This window comes from Tursiops truncatus, chromosome 21 (genome assembly GCF_011762595.2).
Source record: "Tursiops truncatus isolate mTurTru1 chromosome 21, mTurTru1.mat.Y, whole genome shotgun sequence".
NCBI lineage: Eukaryota > Metazoa > Chordata > Mammalia > Artiodactyla > Delphinidae > Tursiops > Tursiops truncatus.
Genome location: NC_047054.1, coordinates 10,302,937 through 10,327,665, shown reverse-complemented (window position 1 = coordinate 10,327,665; position 24,729 = coordinate 10,302,937). Strand labels below are relative to the sequence as shown.

General features: G+C 49.7%; 1 protein-coding gene across 2 annotated transcripts in view; it reads left to right on the top strand.

The window, feature by feature from the left end:
- Nucleotides 1-7,040, top strand: part of MYOM2 (myomesin 2) — an 81,783-nt gene extending 74,743 nt beyond the window's left edge. For both annotated transcript variants that reach the window (XM_073798727.1, XM_033848854.2), the window contains 5 exons: nucleotides 2,318-2,481; nucleotides 2,973-3,009; nucleotides 4,114-4,136; nucleotides 5,257-5,312; nucleotides 6,379-7,040. In XM_073798727.1, coding sequence (XP_073654828.1) covers nucleotides 2,318-2,481; nucleotides 2,973-3,009; nucleotides 4,114-4,136; nucleotides 5,257-5,312; nucleotides 6,379-6,696 — 598 coding nt within the window. In that variant the 3' untranslated portion in view covers nucleotides 6,697-7,040. The remainder of the gene's footprint in view (nucleotides 1-2,317; nucleotides 2,482-2,972; nucleotides 3,010-4,113; nucleotides 4,137-5,256; nucleotides 5,313-6,378) is intronic.
- Nucleotides 7,041-24,729: the final 17,689 nt, after the last annotated feature.

Here is a 24,729-nt window from a genome sequence, read left to right as displayed (position 1 = left end):
TGGTCCGGGAAGATCCCACATGGCCGTGGAGCAGCCGAGCCCGTGCGCCACAGCTACTGAGCCTGCGCTCTAGAGCCCGGGAGCCACAACTCCTGAGCCCGTGTGCCACAACTACTGAAGCCCGCGTGCCACAACTACTGAAGCCCTCGTGCCACAACTACTGAAGCTCACGTGCCTAGAACCTGTGCTCCACAACAAGAGAAGCCACCGCAAGGAGAAGCCTGTGCACCGCAATGAAGAGTAGCCCCCGCTCGCCGCAACTAGAGAAAGCCCGCGTGCAGCAATGAGGACCCAACACAGCCAAAAATAAATAAATAAATAAATTAATTTTTTTAAAAAGAAAGAAATCCAGTGTGCTGCTGGATGCTAAATGGCCCACCTAACAGAGTCAGGGACGCCCAAGGGAGACTCGAGCTGTGGACCTGAACATTCTGTGCCAGTGGGTGGCGAGAAATCAATAGAGAATGGTGAGGATTTGGGGGAATGTGGGCGTCAGCAAGGCCGATTGTTCTTTGACGAAATGCTGAGTAAGACATCGAGGGCCACTTAGAAGAAATGCTGAAACCTATCTCAAACGAGTTAGAAGCATACGAAGGGGAACTCAGCAGACATGTCCCTTCGCAAAAGGATTTTGTTCTCTTGCTCGAAGGTGAAATTACTCTGTCATCGAGAAAGGGCTAGACCTCCAGTTGCTAAGTATGGACCACTGAAGACTTAGAAGCATCACAGCCACTGAAGACGCCACATGGCCTCTTTATAGAAGAAAACGCTTTGGATTTTAATTCAAACGGGAAATTTCACGTGCAGAGGCCCCTGAAATCTCAGTGAAGCCTGGAGCTCCCTGGGGGAGGGGAGATGCGGGGCAGCCACGCAGGTGCGCCCACCACCCCTTCCCACCCTCTCCTCCAGCCCCTCCCCACACCCTGCAGGGACCCATCTCCTGGGTTTCTTTCGCACAAACGAGCAGACACACCTAGGCTTTCTTCCATCCTCCTCTTTCTTACCTTAACATAAGATGTTTTAAATTTAGCTGGGAGTGAAGGGATTTGGGCATGTTTTGTGATCCAATAATAAAACCAAGGAAGAGGTTTTATCCGACTTGGCCCATTTAAGTCCCAAAACAATAACAAATAGTCCTTCGAGGCAAAGTCACTGTCTGGGGGTAACAGTGATAACAGATTCAGTGCAGCCAGCAGCTGTGCTTTGCTACCAGGACTTGTTTGCCTTCTTATAAGTTGGCTAATTCAGCAGAAGCCAGCCTTAGCGGGTGTAGGGTGAGGGTGGGACTGCTGATCAGGGAGGGTTCTGGAATTCACCCCAGGGGTGGAGCCAGGCTGGGGGCTCTGAGCTGGGAGGGGGAGCCAGGTGTGTGGGGGGTGTCTGCTGCTGGCCCTCTGCTGGCGGGTAGCTTCACATGGTGTCTGGGAACAGCATTTGTGCCCAGTCCAGCAAGGCATCGGGGCTGTGACAGAGGCGGGGTCAGAACTCAGGTCAGGGCTTAGGATGGAAGGCGGGTGGCTCCTTTCTGGAGCTGAGCTCAGGGTCACGCGCCAGGCGGTGCACATGCTGGCTCAGGGGGCCGTGGGCTCCTGCGCTAGAGCCCAGGTGGGGTTAGGGCTCTGAGAAGGGCGCCCAGCGGGTTGCGTGTGGTTTGGCGTTTGGTGGACTCCCCCTCTAGCGCAGCGTTCACCCCTCGTCCTGGCTGAGCCGATGCCGCGGTCATTCTCCTTTTGCGACTGGATTCTTTCACTCAGCATAATGTCCTCCAGGCCCATCCATGTTGTAGCAGGGGTCAGAATTTCCTCCCTTTTTAAGGCTGAATAATATTCTATTATAGGGATGGGCCACAGTTGGTTTATCCATCATCTGTCGATGGCCACTTGGGTTGGTTCCACCTTTTGGCTACTGTGAGTCGCGCTATTATGAACACGAGTGTACGAATATTTGTTCGAGCCCCTGCCGTCAATTCTTCTGGGTGTGCCTCCACTGGATCACGTGGTGACTCTATTTTTAACTTTTTGAGCAGAAAAATGCCATACAGTCAAGAGTATTTGAGTCTATTGCCTATTACCAATAAGCATATGTTAAACCACAAGGTATCTTTAAAAACTAAGTATCAGGTTTAATTTCAGAAGGTTTTCAGAGCTGAGCTGCTGATGTAGTTAGTAAATGTATAATATCCAGAAAAATCTATGATGACACCAGCTCCAGCCGGTTAGAGGAGGCTCTCCCTGAAAGATGTGTAATATTGCCCCACAGGTATCGTGCATATAATATGCGATTCTAAATTGAGTATGTCCCTGTGACTTTTTCAAAGGGATGCTAAGATTGCATCGGGTGAGCACATGAGAGTTGGTGGGAGTGAGGAGATGGCCTGGCTGAAGATCTGCGAGCCCACTGAGAAGGATAAAGGGAAATACACCTTCGAGATTTTTGACGGCCAAGATACCCATCAACGGTCACTTGACCTGTCCGGTCAAGGTAAGATCATTATTCTTTAGCACCTAGTAATTTTGTACTTAGGGATGACCTTAGTGATCAAGGATGCTGAGAGGGAAGCTATCTGATTTTACCACTTTCTTTTTTTTGGGGTTTTTTTTTTTGGTTTTTTTGCAGTACACGGGCCTCTCACTGTTGTGGCCTCTCCCATTGCGGAGCACAGGCTCCGGACGCGCAGGCTCAGCGGCCATGGCTCACGGGCCCAGCCACTCCACGGCATGTGGGATCTTCCCGGACCGGGGCACGAACCCGTGTCCCCTGCATCGGCAGGCGGACTCTCAACCACTGCGCCACCAGGGAAGCCCTGATTTTACCACTTTCATTCAGAGAACATGACTTCATTCATTTGGCTGTTTCGTTAAGCAAACCTTAATCAGTTTCATGAAGCAAAGTCACGAGCAGGGCAGCTAAGGGAATGAGTAAAAGCCAAGCACGTTCAAACGGTTACTAATGTACAAAATATTTCCTTGCAGCTTTTGATGAAGCGTTTGCCGAATTCCAGCAGCTCAAGTAAGATTTGCATGCTTGGCTATTCTGTTTCCGTCTGGGGTCCAGATGATGTGGTGTCGTTCTGGCTGGGTGTGGGAACATCTGTGGATGTCTAGCTGACCCAAGGAATGTGATCTTCCTAGGAACTGGGATTAAAAATAACAATTTAAGCCATTCCGTGTTTAGAAGAAGGCATTCTTCTAAACTGTAAATGCATCTATCAATTAATTTTAGAGTTATAATAACCCTGGGTTAATTTTTTTTTTTTTTTTTTTTTTTTTTTGCGGTACGCGGGTCTCTCACTGTTGTGGCCTCTCCCGTTGCGGAGCACAGGCTGCGGACGCGCAGGCTCAGCGGCCATGGCTCACGGGCCCAGCCGCTCCGCGGCATGTGGGATCTTCCCAGACCGGGGCACGAACCCGTGTCCCCTGCATCGGCAGGCTGACTCTCAACCACTGCGCCACCAGGGAAGCCCAACCCTGGGTTAATTTAAATGAATTTAAATGCTGAATTTCTGAAATAGGTATAATTGTAGCAACACATCACACAGAGCAATTGTTTAATGTTATATATTTAGGTTCTTTTTTAAGACTTTATATTTCTAGGGCAGTTTTAGGTTCACAGCAAAATTGAGAGGAAGGTACAGAAAATTCTCATTTCTTTTTAGCTGAACAATATCCCAGTGTTTAGAGCAACTTTAAAGAATAAGTGGGGATTTCTAAACATGTGTGTAACGTTTAGAGCATCCGACATGGAGAACAGTCTTTGTCTCGTACTAGATTATTCAGTAAATATTTGTTGAATGGATGAATGGACGATTTAGGTAAATCAAATACCAACATTTTCAAAAATATCTAAAAATCTCCAACGTAATCTGGCGAAAAAGAAACTTTTCTGTGAGTTTTATCAGCTGGAAGACAGGGCAGTGGGAAACGGCAGGAAAAGTACATACATACGGGTCCTCAGACCCTGTGACCCGAATGTGTTCTTCTAGGAGAAGCAAACACGTTTCCTCGTTCATTTTGCTTTCATCTCTAAGAAACCTCTGAAATGTGTGATGCTTTTGGTTGATAGCATTTGCTCATGACTCTTTTATTCTGTTCTCTGCCCCCCTTTAATTTTCAGGGCAGCTGCTTTTGCAGAGAAAAGTAAGTACATGTTAGATTATAGCAAGCACAAAATATTATTTTGGGTGGGGCAGAGGGTCTGTACTTAAGGGTGTTCATTTTGTGCATTGAATAATAGACAGCAAACCCTGTCGCCCGCTTGGAAACCCTCAGGACTGTCCACAGCCCCTGCTGCTCTCAGCTGCTCATCCCCAGCTTCCCCACAGCCCGCCTTCCAGCTCCCCCGCCACCCCCCCCCCCCCCGGCCTCCTTTCTGCCTTCACCTTCCACCACCTGTTCTGTGTCCTTTCACGAGCTGGTCAGTCAGGAGCGGCCGCCGGAGGAGGCTCAGGACAGGCCCAGGAAGGACAGTTTGTTGGGCTCTTGGGTCCTAGAGGCAGGGCCACGCCGGGCACGTGGGGGGATGGCCAGGGGGTCAGGGGGCGGAGGACAGGACGGAGGGAAGACTGAGGCCACGGCCTTTACTGGGGTTTCCAGAGGAAAGGCAGGCGGGGCGGAGGGAACATGTACGATTGGCTGCTTTTAGTGATTTTGCCGGGCTTTGGGTGACAGGGCTGCCCCGAGCCGCCAGGCACCCGGCCCGGGTGTTTCGGGCAGAGGAGGGTCACCTCCCCGGGGGCGGGGCAGGCGGAGGAGGCTGGGCCTGGCCGGGCTGTCGGCATAGGTCACAGGCGGGCTCCTGGCTGGGCCCTTGGCTGGTGGGGGGTTGTCTCTGCCCAGCCAGGCGGGACTTAAGATGTCAGAGCATCACAGTAGACAGAAAATGAAAATATACCTGCAGTACATCCCCCTGCAAAATCCCCTCTCCAGAGGCTAGGCCCCCAGTTCCCAAACTAAATTACAGAAGGACGGGGTCTGCCCTGTGTTGAGCCCCTGCTGAGACTTTCCTCCTCACGCCCGGCTCACGGCCGCGTTTCCTCTCGACCGTTTCAAGACCCCCGTGCTCGGAGTCACTTACCCCCTGCTCCCACCCTGCACCTTAGCGCGAGTCCCCGCTACGGTGTGCCTTGCCCTGTGTCCTCTCCCGGGCCAGTGCTCCCCTCCCAGCTCCTGCTGCGCCCCTCGGTGCTCAGCCCGGGGCCCGACCCCCGGGATCGTCCCCGTGGACGGTTTTCTCAGCAGAGGCGCTTTGCTCTTGCAGATCGCGGCAAGGTGCTCGGCGGCTTACCCGACGTGGTGACCATAATGGAGGGAAAGGTGAGGGCAGGCAACGAAGCGGGGGGTCCCCACGGCAGGCCCAGTGCCAGCAGCCGGTGTGGAGGGGGGCGTCCTGGGTCCTGCTGGGAAACTTGTGTCCTCAAAGGAGGGACTAGTCTAACCCTCCGCATGCACACAGGGCACCTTTCCCATCACGGGGAGACACATTACATGGTGTGTTTGTGACACCCGGTGTTTCCAGCCCCGGTGTCCACCTGGCTCTGATGCCACAGGTCCCGGGGGCTGGTCGAGGGCGTGAATGAAGGGGCAGGCGGGCCCCACCCACACCCTCGCCCACGCGACCCACCCGCCTCGTGTGAAATAAAAAGAGCAACCTCCGCTCCAGCTGTCAAGGTCATTTTGGGGTGTATAAGGGAAACCATTTATTGGAGTTATCATCGGTCACCTGTCACTGGAATTACTGATATCTAATTGGTACTTCTCTGGGCGCTTGAGTGATTCCATCTCAGTGTCACGGGGACATAGCTACTTGAGAGAATTTTTATTAGGCCAAAACACGAAAACGTAGAGCCCTTTTCTTTAGCCACTGAGGGAAACCTGGCGAGCTGTACCTGCAGGTCATGGATTGAGGATTAGCAGTAGTTTTACTTTATCCTGGACCGAAAGCATGCTTTGCTAAGTGTCCACAATGCAGTTTATCATAAGACAACGCAGTCTCTGGATTTGCCAGAAGAACTGGTAAAGGGAACCCATGAGTCTGAATATAAAGGAAATTTAGAACCAGGCTAAAAATATCTACTGAAAAACCCAGAGCTTGATTGCCTTGAAATTCTTTAATCAACTTATGCATGGATTAGATCTGGGAACAAATAGAAAAGATTACCTTTGAGTTTTCTCTCCAGCTGCCCCAGGAAGCTGTGAACTTCCTGCTCTTTTTGGATCCCTGGTGTCTAGTGTGGTGCCTACATATGTAAAGAGCATGTTGACTAAATAAATGTCCTGAAGGGCAGATCAATAGCCGAGTGGGTGGAGGGCCTAGGCTGCTCGGAGGCCGCCAGGCTTTTCTTTCTCTAACTCTCCCCTCTCTGCCCACCCTCCCCCCAAGACCTTGAACCTGACCTGCACGGTGTTCGGGAACCCAGACCCGGAAGTGATGTGGTTCAAGAACGACAGGGACATCGAGCTGAGCGACCACTTCTTGGTCAAGGTAGAGCAGGCCAAGTATGTCAGCATGACCATCAAGGGCGTGACCTCCGAGGACTCGGGCAAGTACAGCATCCATGTCAAGAACAAGTACGGGGGCGAGAAGATCGACGTGACGGTCAGCGTATACAAGCACGGGGAGAAGATCCCCGACGTGGTGCTGCCCCAGCAGGCCAAGCCCAAGCTCCTCCCCGCGTCCGCGTCCTCGCCCACCCAGTGAGGGGCGGCCCAGGAGCCAGACGGCGCGGGTGCTTGTTCCCAGCTGGTGACAAGGGCCCGCGGCGCCCAGCGTGGCTTGATAGTCAATCGTGCGTTACAGTTTTAGTCTTCAGGTTTGGTGATTAGGGGTTTCTGTCCTTCTAAGCTGAAAGGCGGATGTTTTCCGGGAGGCTGCACCGCTGTGTCTGCAGGCGCTGGACGGGGTGGGTTGGAGGTGAGCTGACGTTGCGCTGGGGTCGTGCTCTCTAGTGCCCTCAGGCCTAGGGGCTCTGAAATGCTGGTGGGATAGCGTGTGTGCCTCCGTACTCTCAGCTCTCTCTTGCTTCAGGTGAATAAAACTTTAAAAGGCAACTTGCGGTGTCTCTCCTGTACCATCGCGTCCCCGGCACATCTGCCTGCTCCCCTCTGGCTTGTTTAATTAGGGGTCACAGTGCAGCTTCACAGCTGGAACTAGCAGGTGATGCACCCCGAGCCGGGAGCCTGGGGCGGGGACCAGACTCCCAGCACAGCCCGCTACCCCCAGCAGCTTCCCCGTCAGGACTTGGGCCCGAGGCTACCGGACTGGGAAGGTGACGTCTCATGCGGGCTTAGAAATGTCCACGGGTTGTAAAATCACTGTCAGGAAAACAAAATACATAGACGGCCGCATGCTTTTTGAGTGTGCTAATCAAGGCATTTCGAAGGGAAGAAAACTCATTGGAAACAATCACAGTAGTGGTCATGGGGGGAAGCGAAACTTGGCTGTTTGCAGAAGATCTCTTGGTGAAGATTTAAAAATGTGTGGGGTGAACATATCCTTTCTTTGAACTTTTTCCCTTTTTTGGAAAGAGGCTGAAACTCCTCTGGCATAAAAATCCTATGTCCGTATTTTAGTTTTGTATTCAACATATTGTTCCGTAACAGAGAAAGCTTTGAGAGTCCAGAATGTTCTCTCTCTGTGTCATGAAGGCCAATCCAAACTCTCTGACATTGGATTATATGTTCCTAAGGTAATCAAAGAAATCCTGAATTGTAAGTACGTCCCTCATGACGCCAGCCAGCTGAGCAGGCTTCTGTGAGTCTCGATACGAATTTTTAACATCATTTTGACCTCTTCTGTCGTACAGGTGATCTTTAGCCGAGTTTCTTATTACTGCAAAGTCCACCAGTGTTTCCGAGAACATCGTTGGCAAGGGTAGACCCAGGCAGATTTCTCTATATTTGGCCTTTATTTAGTTAGAAAGAACTTGCTTAATTTTTAGTTTAGTCATTTTTGTTTAGCCGTGGTAAAATTCCCTCTGGGTCCCAAGCCCTGAGAATCTGGGGCGGATGGGGTTCCTGGTCTGAGTCCAAAACCTGAGAAAAAGGCGCTCCGAAGTCGAGGGCGGACGCAGACCGTCGAATTCCCTTTCCCGGCTTCTTTGTTCTGTCCGGGCTCTCAGTGGATTGGATGAGGCCGCCCACACTGGGGAGGATGGCCTTCACTCAGTCTGCAGGTTCAGATGCTGATCTCGTCCAGACACACGACCTCACAGAAACGCCCAGAAACACTGTTTTCCCAGCTCTCCGGGTATCCCTCCGCCCTGCCCAGGTGACACACACAATCAGTCTGCCCACTACCACAGGGTGCGGTGGCCTCCCCGGGGGGCACGTCCGGAAGCACAATATCCCACCGTCCTTCACTGGAAGTTGAATATCATCGTCGACCCGGGGCAGCTGCTCTGTGTCCCTGTGCGGCTCACAGGCCACCATCTGCGGGGGCACTTTAGGACCATGTAAACACCCCGCTCCTCGGCGCTTCCCCACCCGGATTTTAGCGCCCACTGATAAGTCTCGTCTGAATCCATCTTCGTTCCGATGGTTGAGGAGGGTGATGCTTCCGACAGCTGCACCTCCAGGCTTCTTACTCAGCATCCGGCTCTGAGCAAGGGTCCCCTCCCCGTCAGGCGTGGGTTTATGTGTTGTGTTTCTGTCTGTGTGAATGTCTGTATTTATCTATCATCCTCAGGTTGGACCTACGGGTTCCTGTCTTATTCAGTGGATTGTAATATTTTACTGTCCTTATTTTTTCTTATTCCCAAATTGTCCAGATTCAGCTTGAACACCATGTTCTGTGTTTGGCACCTGGTGTGGGGAGTCCCCTTTCTGGGGGTTTTTGTCTGGGTGTCACCCGTACCTCCAACCTCTCAGCATCCGCAGGCTAGAATCTTGTGAGGACTTGCCTCCTGGTCATTTGAAGTTTGCAGTGACCTTTGTCCCCTAATACTGCAGACGTCAAGTTCACATGTGGCTTCATGTTCACTCCTGCCTCAGTATGAAAGCTCGTGATGAGACACATCTGCCTCTGTTTCACGGCCTCAGGCCTTGGTAAGGACGACTCCTTGCAGAAACGCAGTGCTTGGAGCCCAGGTCCAGCACCGAGTTGCAGCTCAGCGAACGGCCGGCTTTTTATTACGGGCAAGTCACTTGGATTCTTTTTTTTTGGAAAACATAATATTTAATTATCATAGCGTAAGGTACTCTTTTTTTTTAAGGTAGAATAAAGGTTTAATAAAAATATAATCAGACACAAAGACAGATGAAAATACCCTCCCATGTACCTTTTCTTTTTTTTGCGATCCTATCATAAATGGTATACATTTTTTTATACAGTAGGTTCTTATTAGTTACCTATTTCATACATATTGCTGTATACATGTCAATCCCAATCTCCCAGTTCGTCCCACCCGCCCCCACACACACTTGGATTATTTTAAGTCTTGTTTTCTTGTATCTACAAAAATGGAGGGAAATGATGCCTTTTACGAATGAGTGTGATATGCATTCTGATAGCTCAGTTCTAGAAAGAGTGAATTTCAGATTCATATGATTATGAAATGTGGTAGGTGAGGGTGGAATGGGGGCTTCTAAAGGAATCAACCATCAGTTAAAAATGTCTAGTTCTCTGGCCATCTCGTGAGAATTGTTAGGTATAAATGCATATGAATCAACCATGGAAGAAGGCTTCATCTGGGAGGAGAACAGGTTGAGCAGGTGGGAACGTAAAGGATTGAAGTGTGACTCGGCATTTGTAAAAATGACGCTTCACCAAACTGATGATGTCACCAGACGTCAGCTTCCAGAACTGAGACAGGACCTACTAAGGGGACCACAGACCGAAACATTGTTCTGTAGCTTAAACATTCCTACTAGCTGCTTATCACCCAAAGAATATGTCACTGCTTCTCGGTGTATGTTCAAAGGGAGTGAGATCACTGTCTTGAAGAGATACCTGCACCTCCATGCTCCCTGCAGCGTTATTCACAACAGACAAGACATGGCAACAACCTGGGTGCCCATCAAGGGTGAGTGGAGAAGGAAGATGTGATGCGTATTTGTGAACACACACACACACACACACACACACACACACACACACACAGTGGAATACTGCTCAGCCATAAAAGAGAATGAAATGTTGCCATTTGCAACGACATGGATGGATGTCCAGGGCGTTGTGCTCAATGAAAGAGCCAGGCAGATAAAGACACACACTGAATGATCTCCCACGTGAAATTTAAAGACGCTGAACTCAGCAACAGAGCGTAGGATGGTGGTTACCAGGGGCTGGGGGGTGAATGGGGAGATGTTGGTCAAAGGGCACAAGCCTGCAGTTACAAGATGAGGGAGTTCTGGGGGTCTAACGCACGGCACGGCGGCTACAGTTAATCACACTCCATTGCATACTGGAAAGTCGCTAAGAGATCAAATCTCCAATGTCCTCACCATGAAAAAGAAATAGTAACTATGTGATTTGAGGCCATGGCGGGGTCACCGTTTTACAGCAGACACACGTGTCAAATCATCCTACATCTGAAACTCATGCAATGTTATACGTCAGTCACGTTTCAATACACCCAGGGGAAACGTCTGTGTTATCTTGTTCAACTCACGTGGGAAATACAGAGATTTTTGCGTCTTCTCAAACTGGGCATCGAGATTGCCCATATCCTATCTTTAAGCAATAATTTTGAAGTTACCTCATTCACATGCACCTCTCTGCCCTCAGGCCTGGCCAGAATGAAGCCGCGTGGCTCGCTTTTCAAGCTTCGGAAGGGCTTTGGGGCCAAAGCAGAGCTTCCTGCAGTCAGAGCGCCCAGGACCAGGGCGGGTCCTGATTGCATAGGATTCAGTCCCCCTCACCTTCTGTCAGGTGAATCCTGGACACCAGCGCCCTTCCTAAAAGAATCTGCCACTTTCTTTAGTCAATAAACATGAAAAGGAAGCCCATTCCTGATGCTGATCCCACCTGCATTTCCGTTTTCAGAAAAGGAGGCCCGTGCTGGATAGTTACCTCTATGGTGGAGAGTGAATGATGCCATTACTAGGGCTTGTATTTCATACGTCTGCCTCATTCAGCCCGTGACAAGTGTGCTGCTTTCAGTAAAACGTGTGGGGTTTTTTTTCCATGAAACGTTTTTACCCAGAAGTGCAGTGAGAATCCACATGTGAACGTTAATGACTTAGAAAATTAAAAACCATAAATAGATTGAGAAATTTCATAAAAAGTACACTCGCATTAACGATGGCATGAAACAAATGAACAGACGCATTATTTGTGACATATCTGAGAGTGTCTCATTAGTGGTTGGATATTTATGAAAGTGTTTTTTAAAAAATGGATTCAAACAATTTTTTAACTAAATGAAGGTCCGTTTGTGTGTCTATCGACGGGGGTTGGGGGGGAAGTCGGTAACTGGAGAGCGAAGGCTCTTCACAGAAAGTTGTTTCTCACGTTTGGGGTTCTGGGCTAGTGCTTGAGAGAAGTTGGGGTTCTGTTAAGGTGGGCTTCCAGCAAGGGTGAGAGCTGCATTAGGAATGTGATCAAGGACACTGGGAAGTTGGGGTGCCTTCGCATTCTCGGGGGGAGCGGTAGGGGGGGCTGTCTATGGAGGTCAGACCGGCACGGTTCTCCTTATTTTCTCCAGGAACGGGGGAGTCTAGGCCTGGCGGGGCCTGACCTCAGCTCACCTTTCCAGGCTGGATGTTGGGAAAGGAGGTTCTCAGCAGATGGTCAGGCGGCGTCAAGAGAGGAAGGTACCACTTTGTGTTCTGTGTTTTGGTTATTTTTTAATTGATTTACTGGTTATTATGTGATTGTTGGACAGTTATGAGAAACCAGTAGGAAGATGGCAGAAGTCACATTAATTTCATGAAACCACTTTGTGGTCTCACCGCTGGACTGATCCCGTCCACCGTGGCCAGCCGACGGCCCACCAGTTCCAAAGCATCTTCTCTTTAAACCGTCTGGAAATTTCCAGACTCTGACCCAGACGGCCCTACGGCTGCCCTCCGTTTGGTGACCTTAGGCAGGCTTCCCCCGCGACTCGACTCGAACCTGTGACTTCCTCAGAGATGCAGGGAAGCCTTCCCCTCTGCCGGTTTCACAGCCCGGGGCCCTGGAGCCCCTCTGCGATGCGACCATCAGGAGGACAGGGCCCCGTCTCCCAGTCTCTGTGGGAGCCAGAGCGTCACTCCAGGCGGCTCCCAGTGGCAACCACAGCCCCGGGAGTTCAGGTCAGATTTGCCGCCGGTTAGTTTATTCTTTAGAGATAAGGATCCCTCTTCCCCACCCCCCCCACCCCCCCCCCCCCCCCCGCCACAACTCTTCCGCCCTCCCTTCCCCATCCCCCCACCATGTCCCTGTTTAAGCTCCCAGCGCCTCTGCACTGAGGGGCCAGAGGGCCCAGACGCCTGAGCTCTGAGGACACTGCCTCTGCCACCCTCGCTCTGGGCGCCGGGTACAGTCACCGACTCAGGTCCTCCTCCCTCCGCTGTAAAGCGGGGACAGTGGTGGACCTGACCCCCAGGCTCTGGATGAAGTTTGGTGGTCACGTGACGAGCACAGAGAAGGCGCTGGGGCCGGTGCCCGGTGCACAGCAAGTGCTGCGAACGTGCTTGCTCTCATTACGACCATCACTGTATGACTATTTAATAGTAACATTTAGTATTTAACCCAGATTACTTTCCTCTTGGCTTTTTTTCCTCTTTTTCCTCATCCACACTTTGTTGCTTTTTCTCAACCATCTTTTCTGTGATTTTATGTCAAATTTGAGGCCGCTCTTCACCATTTCTCTTCAGGGAAGTTTCCCACGAGTCGGGGCCCGTCCCCGCCCTCACGGCTGCTTGCGTGGAGCTGCAGAGCCGCAGGAGGGTGTTTGCCTCTCTGTCCCCACGCTCTCTAAGCATTCATTTCAAACTGAGGCCTTGGGGATGGTTGGGGATGCTGGACTTGTCCTCCTTTCCTTCAAAATTGTGGTTTTGCTGCCTCAGCAGTAGAAGAGGGGATTGTGGGTAATTAGTGGCAATAGTTCCATAGCGACATAGGGTCACGCTTACCTCTCCATCACGGACGTTCGCAGGCCACACCGTGGCTCTGGTGTGAAGCAGTGCGCCATGCCTGGCCTCACACTTCTCTCCACGTGGTGCCACGTCACGCGCAAGCACACGGCGGGATCAGCCTCACACACCAGCCTGGCGACCGTGGTCCCTCCAGGCAGTGGCAGCCGATGGCACGGGAGCTCCCGTGACCTGTGACCCCTCGGGCCGCAGCTCAGAGATGCAGCACAGCCGCCCGCGGGCAGGGGGACAGGATGGTGGCCGGTCACTCAGAAGGCAGGTGGGCTGAAAGGATGCACTACCGGCAGGGTTTTCATAAAAGCCTTCGCTTTCCTCGCATCACCTTTGATGTGCATCTTGTTTGCTGGAAAAAGAACTCAATATAACAGCCTTTCCAAGGCCCGCTTCTCCGCGGCGCTGGGTTTTAAGCTCAGATGAGTACTGGCAGCTTCAAAAGGTTTCTTGGTCCTCAGTGCGAATCTGCCCCAGACCCAGGTTCAGCCCCTTTCTGGCCGGCACTCTGTCGGCTGCGTTCCCACAGTTCCCGCTTGGAGTGAAGTGATGAGACAACCCAGCCCTTAGAGATACTAGTTCTCAGCCTCGGGAACAAGGCTCTCAGTGCTAAATTAATGAACGTGGAGAAAGCTCTCCCAGCCCGTTCCTGTGCTCGGGGCCCTGAAACCTCTAGATGGCACTCGGAGAACAGGTACCGAACGCCTGCCTGCACGGGCAAACCAGATCCATCTTTTTGATGCAAACACATCGCTTAGTGAATGGAAAATTATTAAAGGCATTATGCGTATCCCAGTGACAAGGAGAGGTCCAGCCAATTACTGTGTCCAGGAAATAGCAGGTCATTGTGAAGGCAGCAATACAGCCTCTTAATCTTCACGTGATACACATTAGAAGGAATAAAACATACCTTGCGAGATATTACAAGGCTCTCATTACATCAGTGAAGTCATAAAAAGATGTGATCTATCTATACATTAAGTTTGGGGTATGAATTTTACATATTCCGTGTTTCAAAGAGGCACGTCAAACGCAGCAGGCGCCCTCATTTTTCAAAGCAGTAAATTACAGCATTGGAATTTTTCCCAAGATGATGGGAAGCAAATGATGCCGCAGAGCTATCGGGTGAGGGGGTGGGATCTGAACCAGAGGAGTTTCTGGATCTTCAGGGAGCTGTGATCTCCCAGGTGCCCTTGTTTGTCCTTGAGTACTTTCTCAGTGGTTGCCCTGCTTCTCGATTTTTCAAAGGACTTTTTCACAGTGCATGTTTGGGAGAGGAAGCTGCCAGGGGGCATTAGCAATCCCTATCACCTTTTGTCTCATAGTGAACAAACATGGTTAGTTTGGGGGATCCTTTTTAATTTTTATTGCCCCTTGGACGTATAGTTAAATAAGAAATGGAACAAAAGATTACACATAACAATCTCTCTTTTTTTTTTTTCTGGCTTAAGATAGTTGAAAATCCATTTAAACCGCATTTTCGCATAGAATTATGATGGTATTTTTTAAACAAAGGGGGCATATAAAAGAGGTACATTAAAGGGGTATCAAAAACGAAAATGAAGATAAACAATCTCCACTGAATGCCGCTTTATGACGCCAAGGCCACACCACGTCTGCTCCTCTGCTTCCTGTTCATCACTCCGCTCCCTACTCCAGCTCTCACTCCCCAGCCACACTAATGTATCTGCTTTTATTTTATTAAAGATGTTCCTCCGCTTCTCCGGTAATGCAAACGTCGTTTCTGTCGTTGCTCTTAATACATTGCCGTAGAAAAGCGGTGAACACAGCGTCGCAGGGAGAGCTCAGGATTTAGTCCTGGCTCTGTCGGAACCCAGCTGCACAGCAACCTTGGGCAAATCTTCTTTATCTTTCTGTGCCTCCGTTTCCTAATCTGTAAACGTGGGAACAGCAGTTCTCCAGCTGAGCTCCATCCACGTACCACAGGGGTGTCACTGCATCAGCAGCTCCCCAGCACACTTCGGGCCCCGCCATCATGACGCTCAGCTTTCGTCTCGTATGCGGGACTTTCCAGAAGACTCCTTTTCAACAGGTTCTTGGGATTTTTCGGGCAGTTCAAAAGTTGCCTAAAGTACTTCTCAGATCTGAATTTTAGGACAGCAGCTTCTCTGTCTGTCGTTTTGACGAGGAGTCAGTTCAAGACCTCAGCTGCCAGCCAGTGGGCGCGCGGAGGGCGGATGCAGTGCAGGCGCAGGTGGGCTGGGCGAACACACCTGCAGTGCTGCCGGAGGTGTGGTGGAATCTGGGCTCCAGCAGGTTCTCTGGTTTCAGGGACGGCTCCTTCGCCCAGGATGTCCATGCTTTTGGCTTTGTTCCCATGTCCTAGTTGAACCACGGAGAGCGTTTAAAGAACCAGATCACAACGTGGTAAAGGATGGCTGACCCCTGGAGATCACCAGGTGAGAAACAGAGAAGCAGGTCGCCTTTGAGACCACCTGCCACCTGCAGGAAGCCGGCTCTGAAGGGATGGAGGACGCCTTAAGTTCAGCAGGGCGTTCATTAACCAGGCAGGTAGTCAGGACCCTGGGGACAGGAAAGGGGCTAGAAGGAACCTGGAATCCAGGGACAAACCTTCTGAGCATTCAGGCCCCAGACAGCTCAGCGCTCTGGGTGAACGGAGGCGGGAGGCCCAGGGCGGCCCATGCTGGGAAAGGAAGGGCTGCTGTGGGGGAGCCTGCTCCAGCCGGTGGGTGGGGCCTCCCCAGAAGGTGGGCGGGGCCTTTCCTACAAGTGGGCGGCGCCTGCTCCAGCCGGTGGGTGGGGCCTCTCCAGAAGGTGGGTGGGGCCTTTCCTACAAGTGGGCGGCGCTTGCTCCAGCCGGTGGGTGGGCGTGGTGCTTGCTATACCTGGTGGCCGGGGCCTTGGGGCCCCCACCCCTTCAAGACCCCGCTCAAGGCTGTCATCTGGTGGCTAGAGTGACTTTTTTAGATGCCCCAGTTCTTTTGACCAATGGAAGAAAACGCCTGGGCAATATGTCTCCTTGTTTTCCCTTCTAAAGATTAAAAGAAGAAAAAGAAAAAGCAAGTGCTCCTGTTTATCAACTAGACTACCTAAGTAAAGGGATGCTTAAGTATTTCCCACCCCTATGCCACTGCTACCTGCCTTACGGTCTTTTGAGAAAATGATCTGTCGGGCTCCAGCCATGTGATCGCTCGTCACCGGCTCATTCGCCCCTCACCCCGGGAGCGCTGGGACCACCCAGCCCCGCGCCCCCCACCGCGCAGCGGTCAGTTCATGTGATCGCTGCTCATTACAGCTTTGCATGAAGCAATGGAGGCGGCGAACGTTGCATTTTTCCAGCAAGAATTCCCTTCTTAGGCCTGAAGTTCCCGTGTTCAGCTGGCAGTGCGTCTTAGCCGCCGTCTGAGGCCTGGGGACCCCGGCCTAGGCCACGTTTCCAGGCCCTCTGCTCCTGCCACCAGGGGCTTCACAGTCCTTTACATATTAAAAACAATTGTAGTAACAGCACTTCTGGGTATTTGTAGGAGTTTTTCTGCATTACCCTTGTCTGCCATGTTTCTCGGAAGGGCACTCTTAGGGAGTGTGAGTATAAAGATGGCAGGTGAAGATGTGTTTTAATTAAGTCCCAGCCTTAAAGGGTAACGCAGGGGACATGGGCTCTCACACATGCAGATTCCTTCATGTGGGTCGCAGCGTTTGTGGCCGTCTAGTCCATCTTAGATTATGTTCTAGGCCACAGACGTGATTTCTCGTAGTGCTGTTTGCTGCGAGCTTTCTGTCTGTGCCACTACTTAAAGATGAGTGGCAGTTTCTGCAGAGAGATGATTTCTTTTTTAAAAATTTTTATTTATTTATTTAATTTTTGGCAGCGTTGGGTCTTTGTTGCTGTGCGAGGGCTTTCTCTAGTTGCGGCGAGCGGGGACTACTCTCCGTTGCGGTGCACGGGCTTCTCATTGCAGTGGCTTCTCTTGTTGCGGAGCACAGGCTCTAGGCACGCAGGCTTCAGTAGTTGTGACATGCAGGCTCAGTAGTTATGGCTCACAGGCTCTAGAGCGCAGGCTCAGTAGTTGTGGCGCACGGGCTTTGTTGCTTTGCGGCACGTGGGATCTTCCCAGACCAGGGCTCGAACCCGTGTCCCCTGCATTGGCAGGCGGATTCTTAATTACTGTGCCACTGGGGAAGCCCCAGAGAGATGATCTCTTAACTTACCAAACGTCATGTTCTTTAACTAAATGATTTCACTTGATAGTCAGCCTACATCTTGGTATTTACCTGAACGTTGATGTAGAGCATCCTTGAGAGGCTCTTCTCTTCCTTGAGGCTGTGACGGATTCCAGAATGGAGTGGCCTTGGCTGAGGGGCAGGTGAGAGAGCAGGAGCAATGTGAACATCTCATCATTTATAATTGACACTCCCTTTTCCCGTCTTTTTGTGCCCTTACAGTTCAAGCCTTTCATCCCTGTGACCAAGACTCTCCCTGGCTTCTTCCCTGGGCCCTCAACCTCCAGCTCCTCCCAAAACCGCCTGTTGCACAATTAATCACTGGAAGCAAAGCATCGATAAAGAAAGTTTCTGTTCTACTCGGCCATAAACAAGAAGGAAATGTTGCCATTTGCAGCAACGTTGATGGGCCTGGAGGGCATTATGCCACGTTAAATAAGCCAGACAGAGAAAGACAAATACTGTCTGATCTCACTTATATGTGGAATCTAAAAAAAATGCAACAAACTAGTGACTATAACAAAAAGGAAACAGATTCACAGATGTAGAGAACAAACTAGTGGTTACCAGTGGGGGGGGGGAGGGAAGGGGGAGGGGCGTGACAGCGGAAGGGAAGTAAGAGGTCCAAACTACTATGTATAAAATAAGCTACACAGTTATACTGTACGGCACAGCGAGTATAGCAAATATTTTATAACTATACGTGGAGTATAATCTTTAAAAACTGTGAATCACCATGCTCTACCCCTGTAATTTATATACTGGTGTACGTGAACTAGACTTCAATTTAAAAAAATGGAATCATACCAAACAAAAAAAAGAAAGCATCTGTTCAAACCTCTTTGCATGACTCCCTGTTGCCTGCAGATCCTCAGCCTGCCTTTCATTTGATATAACACACTGTGTCGTTCTGCACACACGTGGTCTAGAGGAGCCCTGCCCGTCTGTCAGGGCTGCCCTGACACTCCACCTCTGTTCTGGAGAAGAGCGTCTGCCCTTCGTCGGTCCTAACCCTCTTCTCTGCTGGAGCTCCCTCCAGCCGCTCTGTCTCCCAAATGCCCCTCTCCTCTATTTCTCCCTTCTCCCATTTATCAGAGGAGCCTTCACATCATGCCTTGTCCGTGGAGCCGTTTTTCGATTCTTCTAAGAGGTGGAAGCCACTTTATATATACCATCACCTCTTCCTGGAACCAGTGTTTGCTCATATTCTCTATGAGGTGTGTTGAATCTGATGGTACAGCGCTGGTCGTGTACCTTATTTCCCATGTTAATGGATTCTTGACCTCATCCCTCTAATACTGTTTGTGTTCCCTTTCCTGAACATTCTGTTTCATCCCACATTCTTATTCAATTCTATCTGGGCCCATAGCTGCTGGGAACCTGTCGGAGCCTCCGCGCTTTTCTCAGTCTGGAAGATGTAAGCCCCACAGGGACCCCTCCCGCAAGCCCACTCCTTTGGCCCCTCACCTGAACGGCTTTGGCTGGGTCATACTTCCTCGCAGGGGCATCTACATAATGTTGCTGGAATTCCCACCTGAAAAGATCCCCAGTTAGAGGGCCACCCCAGCCCTTCCAGAATCTTAGAATTCATGTCGATTCTATCTGTGCCCATTACTTCACTCCGGGTCACAGAAGCCTCCCTATTGGCTCCCAGCTGGTGGTGTGGCGGACACCATTCTTTCCGGATCTGTGGCTTATTACGTTTTCTGATCTATTTTCCTGAGGTTTCACTCCCACTTCCTTCTATACACTGTTACAAATAATTTTTTGAGAATTGACTTCTATTTCTGTGTTCAACCAATCAGCATCATTTTAACAATGATGTGGTCTCAATTGAATCTAGTCAAGAAAATGAGTTTTTTTCCAAAATTGCAGCTAAGGGTTCCCTTGAGGCCTATCAGTGTGGTAACACAGACATTGATTTCTTTATACATAAGCAACCATTTAAACCTCAAGAATTACAAAGAAAGAAAGAAAAAAAGAGGTAACTGCATGGGGGATGGATGTGTTAATTAGCTTGACTGTAGTGATTATTTCATCCTGCATATGCAGTATCAAATCATCACATTGTACATCTTTCGTATGTATACTTTTCGTCAGTTGTACCTGGAAAAAGAAGAAGAATTAGGTGCTAGAACCTCAGTGTTGACCTTTCCACCCAGATCAAGTTCACATGATCGTTAAGACAGACAGGCTGAATAGGAATTCTTCTCTTGATAGCATTTATTTTTCCTCTGCCCTCTTTTCCATTTACCTCAATTTTGTTGTTTATTTTTTTACACAATTTTTTGGTAATAATGGTTAAATTGGGACTCTTCTTTGAAGGAATAAATATATTTTAAGTTTGATGAAGTCGTTATAGTTTGTGAGGACAAGAAATAAAAATCAAACGATAAACAGTCTGACAGATCAGCCAGGTCTGCTGGTCCAAAGCTTCTACGAGATCAGTGTGGTTACATGAACAAGACTCAATCTTAACACGTATCGCAACATTGGGAAAATGGCTTGTATAACGTCTGGTGTAACAAATAGAAAATGTACCTTAATGTTTCTCAGTGATACTGCGGAGTAATGGAAAACGGCAGCTTGGAGCTAAATTGTACTCCCTGGGGGAGCTGGAGAGCATCGTCCTCCGGGATTAATTAGTTGTTCTGCTATCAGCATTGAGCATCGTTGTGTCTCTGCTGCTCAATCGATGTACCATCTGCCCTCAACTCAGACTCACAAGGCGTCTTTTGTGAGTTTACCACTTACTCTGGAGCCTCAGGAGACAGACCTCTTTGCTGTTCTTTGCTATTCTGCCTCACGTTTCAGCTACAGACACATGACACGCATTCTCTGGACCGGTTTCCAGAAACGCAAGCAGCCACTGGCTGGTCCTTGCTGGGCTGGGAGGGGCGGGCGGGGTCCCTGGTCCCCTTAGCCCGATTCTCCATCACCCTCAATTCAGCTTGTGTTTATTTGCAGCGGAAATTCCCTCTTAACTTGGCTTAAAAGATATGAATCGTGTACAGACCATAAAACAGTAAAATAAATCAAGGAGGTGGAACCTACCGAAAACAGCCGTTCTCAGGGAATGAGGGCAGGTATCCGCTTTAGTCTGGGCCCCACTTCTTAGCTGGATGAGGGTCCGTGACCCCTTCTCTGGCCTTGGGCTCTTGATTATAACAGGCACTCACGGGCGGCAGGTGTATGAGGCTGTGAAGTCAGATCCCTGCCCTCGGAGTAAAACTGCCTGCCGCTGCCTCATGGAAATGGATCGTTGCAGGCATTTGAGCTGATCTGGGACAGAGTTCTTAAACTAATGTAAATCAAATATGTTCCCTGATATGTTATTCTTAACATCGATTTGTCGCATAAGAGAAATAGTGAATCACGTTTCCCTTTTCGATTGTAGGAAGGGGATCTCCCCCAGACAGCTATTACTAACCTGGACACAGATTTGCCCTAATGGTTAAAGAAAAAAAAGTTTGTTTTCTTGTAGTTTTTACCAGGGGAAAAGAAACAGGTGAGGTAATGCTGTTCCCTGCTGTAACTAAGTTGAAGATAAAACCTTACCTCTTTTTTTTTGTCCATCAAGGGAAAAAAGAGCAGATGAATCTCGCCTTTTCTTATAGTAAAATCATGTGAAGGTGATGAGCAGGGTCTTGGGCCCAAGGCGGGTGCTGCAGGTGCCTTTGCCGGGGTTGAATCGCCTGGGTTAACAGAAAGAAAGCAAAATACAACCACCACCAGCAACAAAACACCATATCTACAGGCACAAGAAAGCCGCTTAGAATCTCCCCATTCCATGGACGGAAAAATACAGCCTTTGCGGTATTTCCTCTGATTACTTCAACCAAATACCATAACCTACATATTGCCCCTTGTTCAGATATGGTTTTTTGACTAAATGAGAAAACTTGATCACTTAATGATTTTATCATCATCAGCGGAGGTGCCACTCACTGAGAAACAAAGGATAAAATAAGTTTTATCTTCTTTTTCTTCTTTCGAAAGACGATGTTCTTCACATCGAAACAGGAAAGTGGCCCCGAAGTGTTTGAGTGAGATGGTATAAGTGAGCATTTCCCACGTTCGTGCTTTCGTTGTTGAGGTTCCGTCCTCCGTGAAGGCAGGGACGCAGTGCAGAGGCTTTGGGGTCTGAGGTCTTGAGTCCAATGTGGACAGCACGTGAGCTATGTGCTGGGGACCTTGGAGACCTCACCTGTGGGACGGAGAGATGGGTGCTCCCAAGTGGTGGTCCAGTGCCGTGTGGGAACCAAGAACCTGATGGTAACTTGAATAATCATGTGAAATGGAGGCTGCCCAGGGAAGGGGATGGACTCACACTCTGATTTACGAACCAGCAGGTCCACAAGCAGGACTGTGGAAGCACGATGAAGACGTAGCTGCCACCCCACGTCCTCTCAGAGGCAGAAGGATGAAGGAGGACATGAAATACACCACATCTATTCAGAGACAGGAAACCCTCACTAGCCCAGCACAGAGCTTTGAGTCTCAGCTAGCTCGTCATCTCCCCTTGACACGCTCCGTATCTCCAATGAGAAGAATACTCAGGCAGGAGCTTCGTTACCTGTCAATTTCAACAATTTAATTTCCAGTTCCCTGGAACTGCTCACCTGTTCAAGTTTGTGAGATTTCAATTTAATAAACACTTGCAAACTCTTTGAGAACAGTGAGTAAATAAAAAAAGGTTTTGTTTGCTGAATCTACAGCTCACTGAAAAACTGTGAGACTATGTGGTACCTTGGCCCCTGGGAATGTGCCCTCAAGCTGGAAGATGCAGGATGATACGCCTTGGGAGTGTCCTGAGGGATTTCCCAGTCTGTCTCCCCAGGACCCAGCCCTGTCCTGCAGCCACAGGCCTCCAGGTGGCCCCAGGCAGGTTCCCTCTTCCTGGACCCACCACCTCTCCTTTCAAACATCTGATGCGTGGCTTTGCCATGTAAATTTGGCTTCTTGAAGTTTTCTGTTCCTGATTTTAAGGGGCTTGCAGAATCTTTCCCTGTGGTTACTTCACCCACCACCAGGCAGACCACCTTCAGATTGTGTGTAATTAAAACTCGATGAAAAACCATTAGGAACAATTAACCTTGTCAGCTAACAATGGATACCTTATAATTATCTCTCTCCTGTTTATAATCTTCTTTCTAACAAGCCGATTTATCCTATTTCTTTAACATTAAATGGTGGAGACCCAATTAGCAAAGGCTAACTTGGGCAAGCAGGTACCAACAGGAGAGACACTTTTCTAAAGAGAAACATAAGCTCAAACCATAAAATACAGGCTGAACACAGAGGTCAGCATGTCCACCACGCATGGCCACTGACGACGCTGGTCGCAAGCCGAGGAATGTCCAGTGTGTATGTCCACAAACACAGCGGCTTCAAGGTCTTGTGGGTACTTGTGCCCAAACCAGCCGACACCCCTGGAGGTCCTACTTCCTCAGAGTGCATGGGTTTCACCAGGGGTGTGTACAGAATGTTGTAGAACAAGTCCAGTGCAGTGCCCACTGCCAGCCCCCCCAGTCCAGGGAAAGGGGACCTCTTGAGCTCACGGGCTGCTGGCCACATTGCAAGTTGCAGGAACGAGACACTTGCCAAGCTCCCTGGACCCTGGGTCTCCCATCCCTTCCCGCTGCCTCTCCTCCCAGTGGTACTCAGGGAGCAGGGAGAATGGAGGCCACTTCACCTTCACCTCCTGGGCTCACAGCCTCTAGCCTTCCTCCAGCCCAGGCTAACCTGTGTCCTACGGTGGGCTGCAGCTTTTAGATCATCAGTGCTATGGTGCATTCTACCTTATCCGTGGCCCTTTGTTGTGGTTTGAAGTTCTTTGTCATTTATTCAGGACAGCAGAGCCTTTCTATCCAGCGGGCGAGGCAGGTAAGGTGTGCAAAGCCGGCTGCAAAATCAGCGCCCTAAGAGCGTAGGTGCAGGTGGCAGGGAGCCTCCTCGGGCGTCTACGAGGGACGCAGCCCCTGAGCGACGAGAGGTTTGTCAGGTAGGGGGTGGATGGAACACCGGAGAGGTGGCAAGTGTAGCTGAAAAAGGAGAAATTTTGGCACAGGTTGAAAATTCAGGAAATGCTCTTCTTTTATTTATTTCCTTTTTAACGTAAAACAATGTGCTGACGCCCTTTGGAAGGGGTCCCTGACCATCGAACTCTCCTGTATCTCATCTTTGGGGGATGGTAGGAAAGGTTATGTAGTGATGCTGTAAGGAGGTGGCTCTCCTCAATTGTTCTACTCGGTGTGCAGGAGCTATTTGTCTCCAGTTGGGGTGGACTGTTTCTAGAACCTTCTAAAACACTGTGGTCTGTCTTCACCTTGTCAACATCTTGCTGGCTGGTGGAGGGAACGTGATCCCAGTTGACTAATTGCTGCTCTCATCTGCTGTTTACTGTTTCAAGTGCCAGATGTTGAGAGTTCAGTGGGAATCACTAATCCCTTGTTTGTTTTCATCACAATACGTGTTGATAATAAAAATGACCATCGTTGCCTCATCGAGGTGCCAGGGTCTTGAAGAAAATCACCTCTGTTCTCTCTGGAGTCCTCTCTCCATTTGTAAAATCGAGACAGTGACTCTTTGCAGGGTTATTATGAGATTGAAAAACAACTTGCCCTGTGAACAGAGCAGATAGGAGGCCTCGTGATCTTGAAACTGATGGCTTCTCCCCTCAGTCTTTGGTTCACAGAGACGTCACCACGTGCGAATATTCAAACTTTGTCAACTTCAGATTTAACAGTGATTTAACTTCCTCTCCCTGCGCTCTGCTACCTGCATTTCTAAGAAATTGAGACTTAGCAGTGAGCTGACATCTTCTTAATCCAATTTTCCAAGTCAGACATGGAAAAAGGATGGAGCAGACATCCATCCTTTTGAAAGGGAGCATGATTTCTGTCTTTTTGAAAACGTTAGCCATTTTTATCCAGTGTTGTCGTTGCATATTTCAGAACGAGGAGGGGAAAAGCTTTATTTTTAGAGCAGCCACCGTCCTGGGCTGCTCTAAAGGATAATGAAGAGACTGCTGTCTATGGAACAATTTGTGCCAACTTTCCGCCGGCGGCGGCGGAGAGGGCGAGGGTGTGGCTGACAGTTTTAGCAGGAACTTAAGCAACAGACGATCCACACACACCAGCTGTCCTGCTTGTTCTCCTGAAGGAATGCGCCCGTCAGCGCTCTTGCCTGATGAAGTGTACGCTTGTGTGGCTTATGTAACTCAACAGGCTATAAATACTCCCAAGTTCAAGGTCATCTCAGCCAGCATGTCTGGACGTGGCCTCTGGCCTCAGAACTTCAGGAAAATCATCCTTTAAAAGTCAAATGCCTCTTTCTCCTGTGTTGCCCTTTGAAATCCAGTGTAATTCCTGTTCCTTAAAGTATGGTGTTGACAGGTTGTTTAGGTGCTGTAAAAAAAAATTTCTTTAAAATAGCATTTAGTATCATTAATATTATTAAA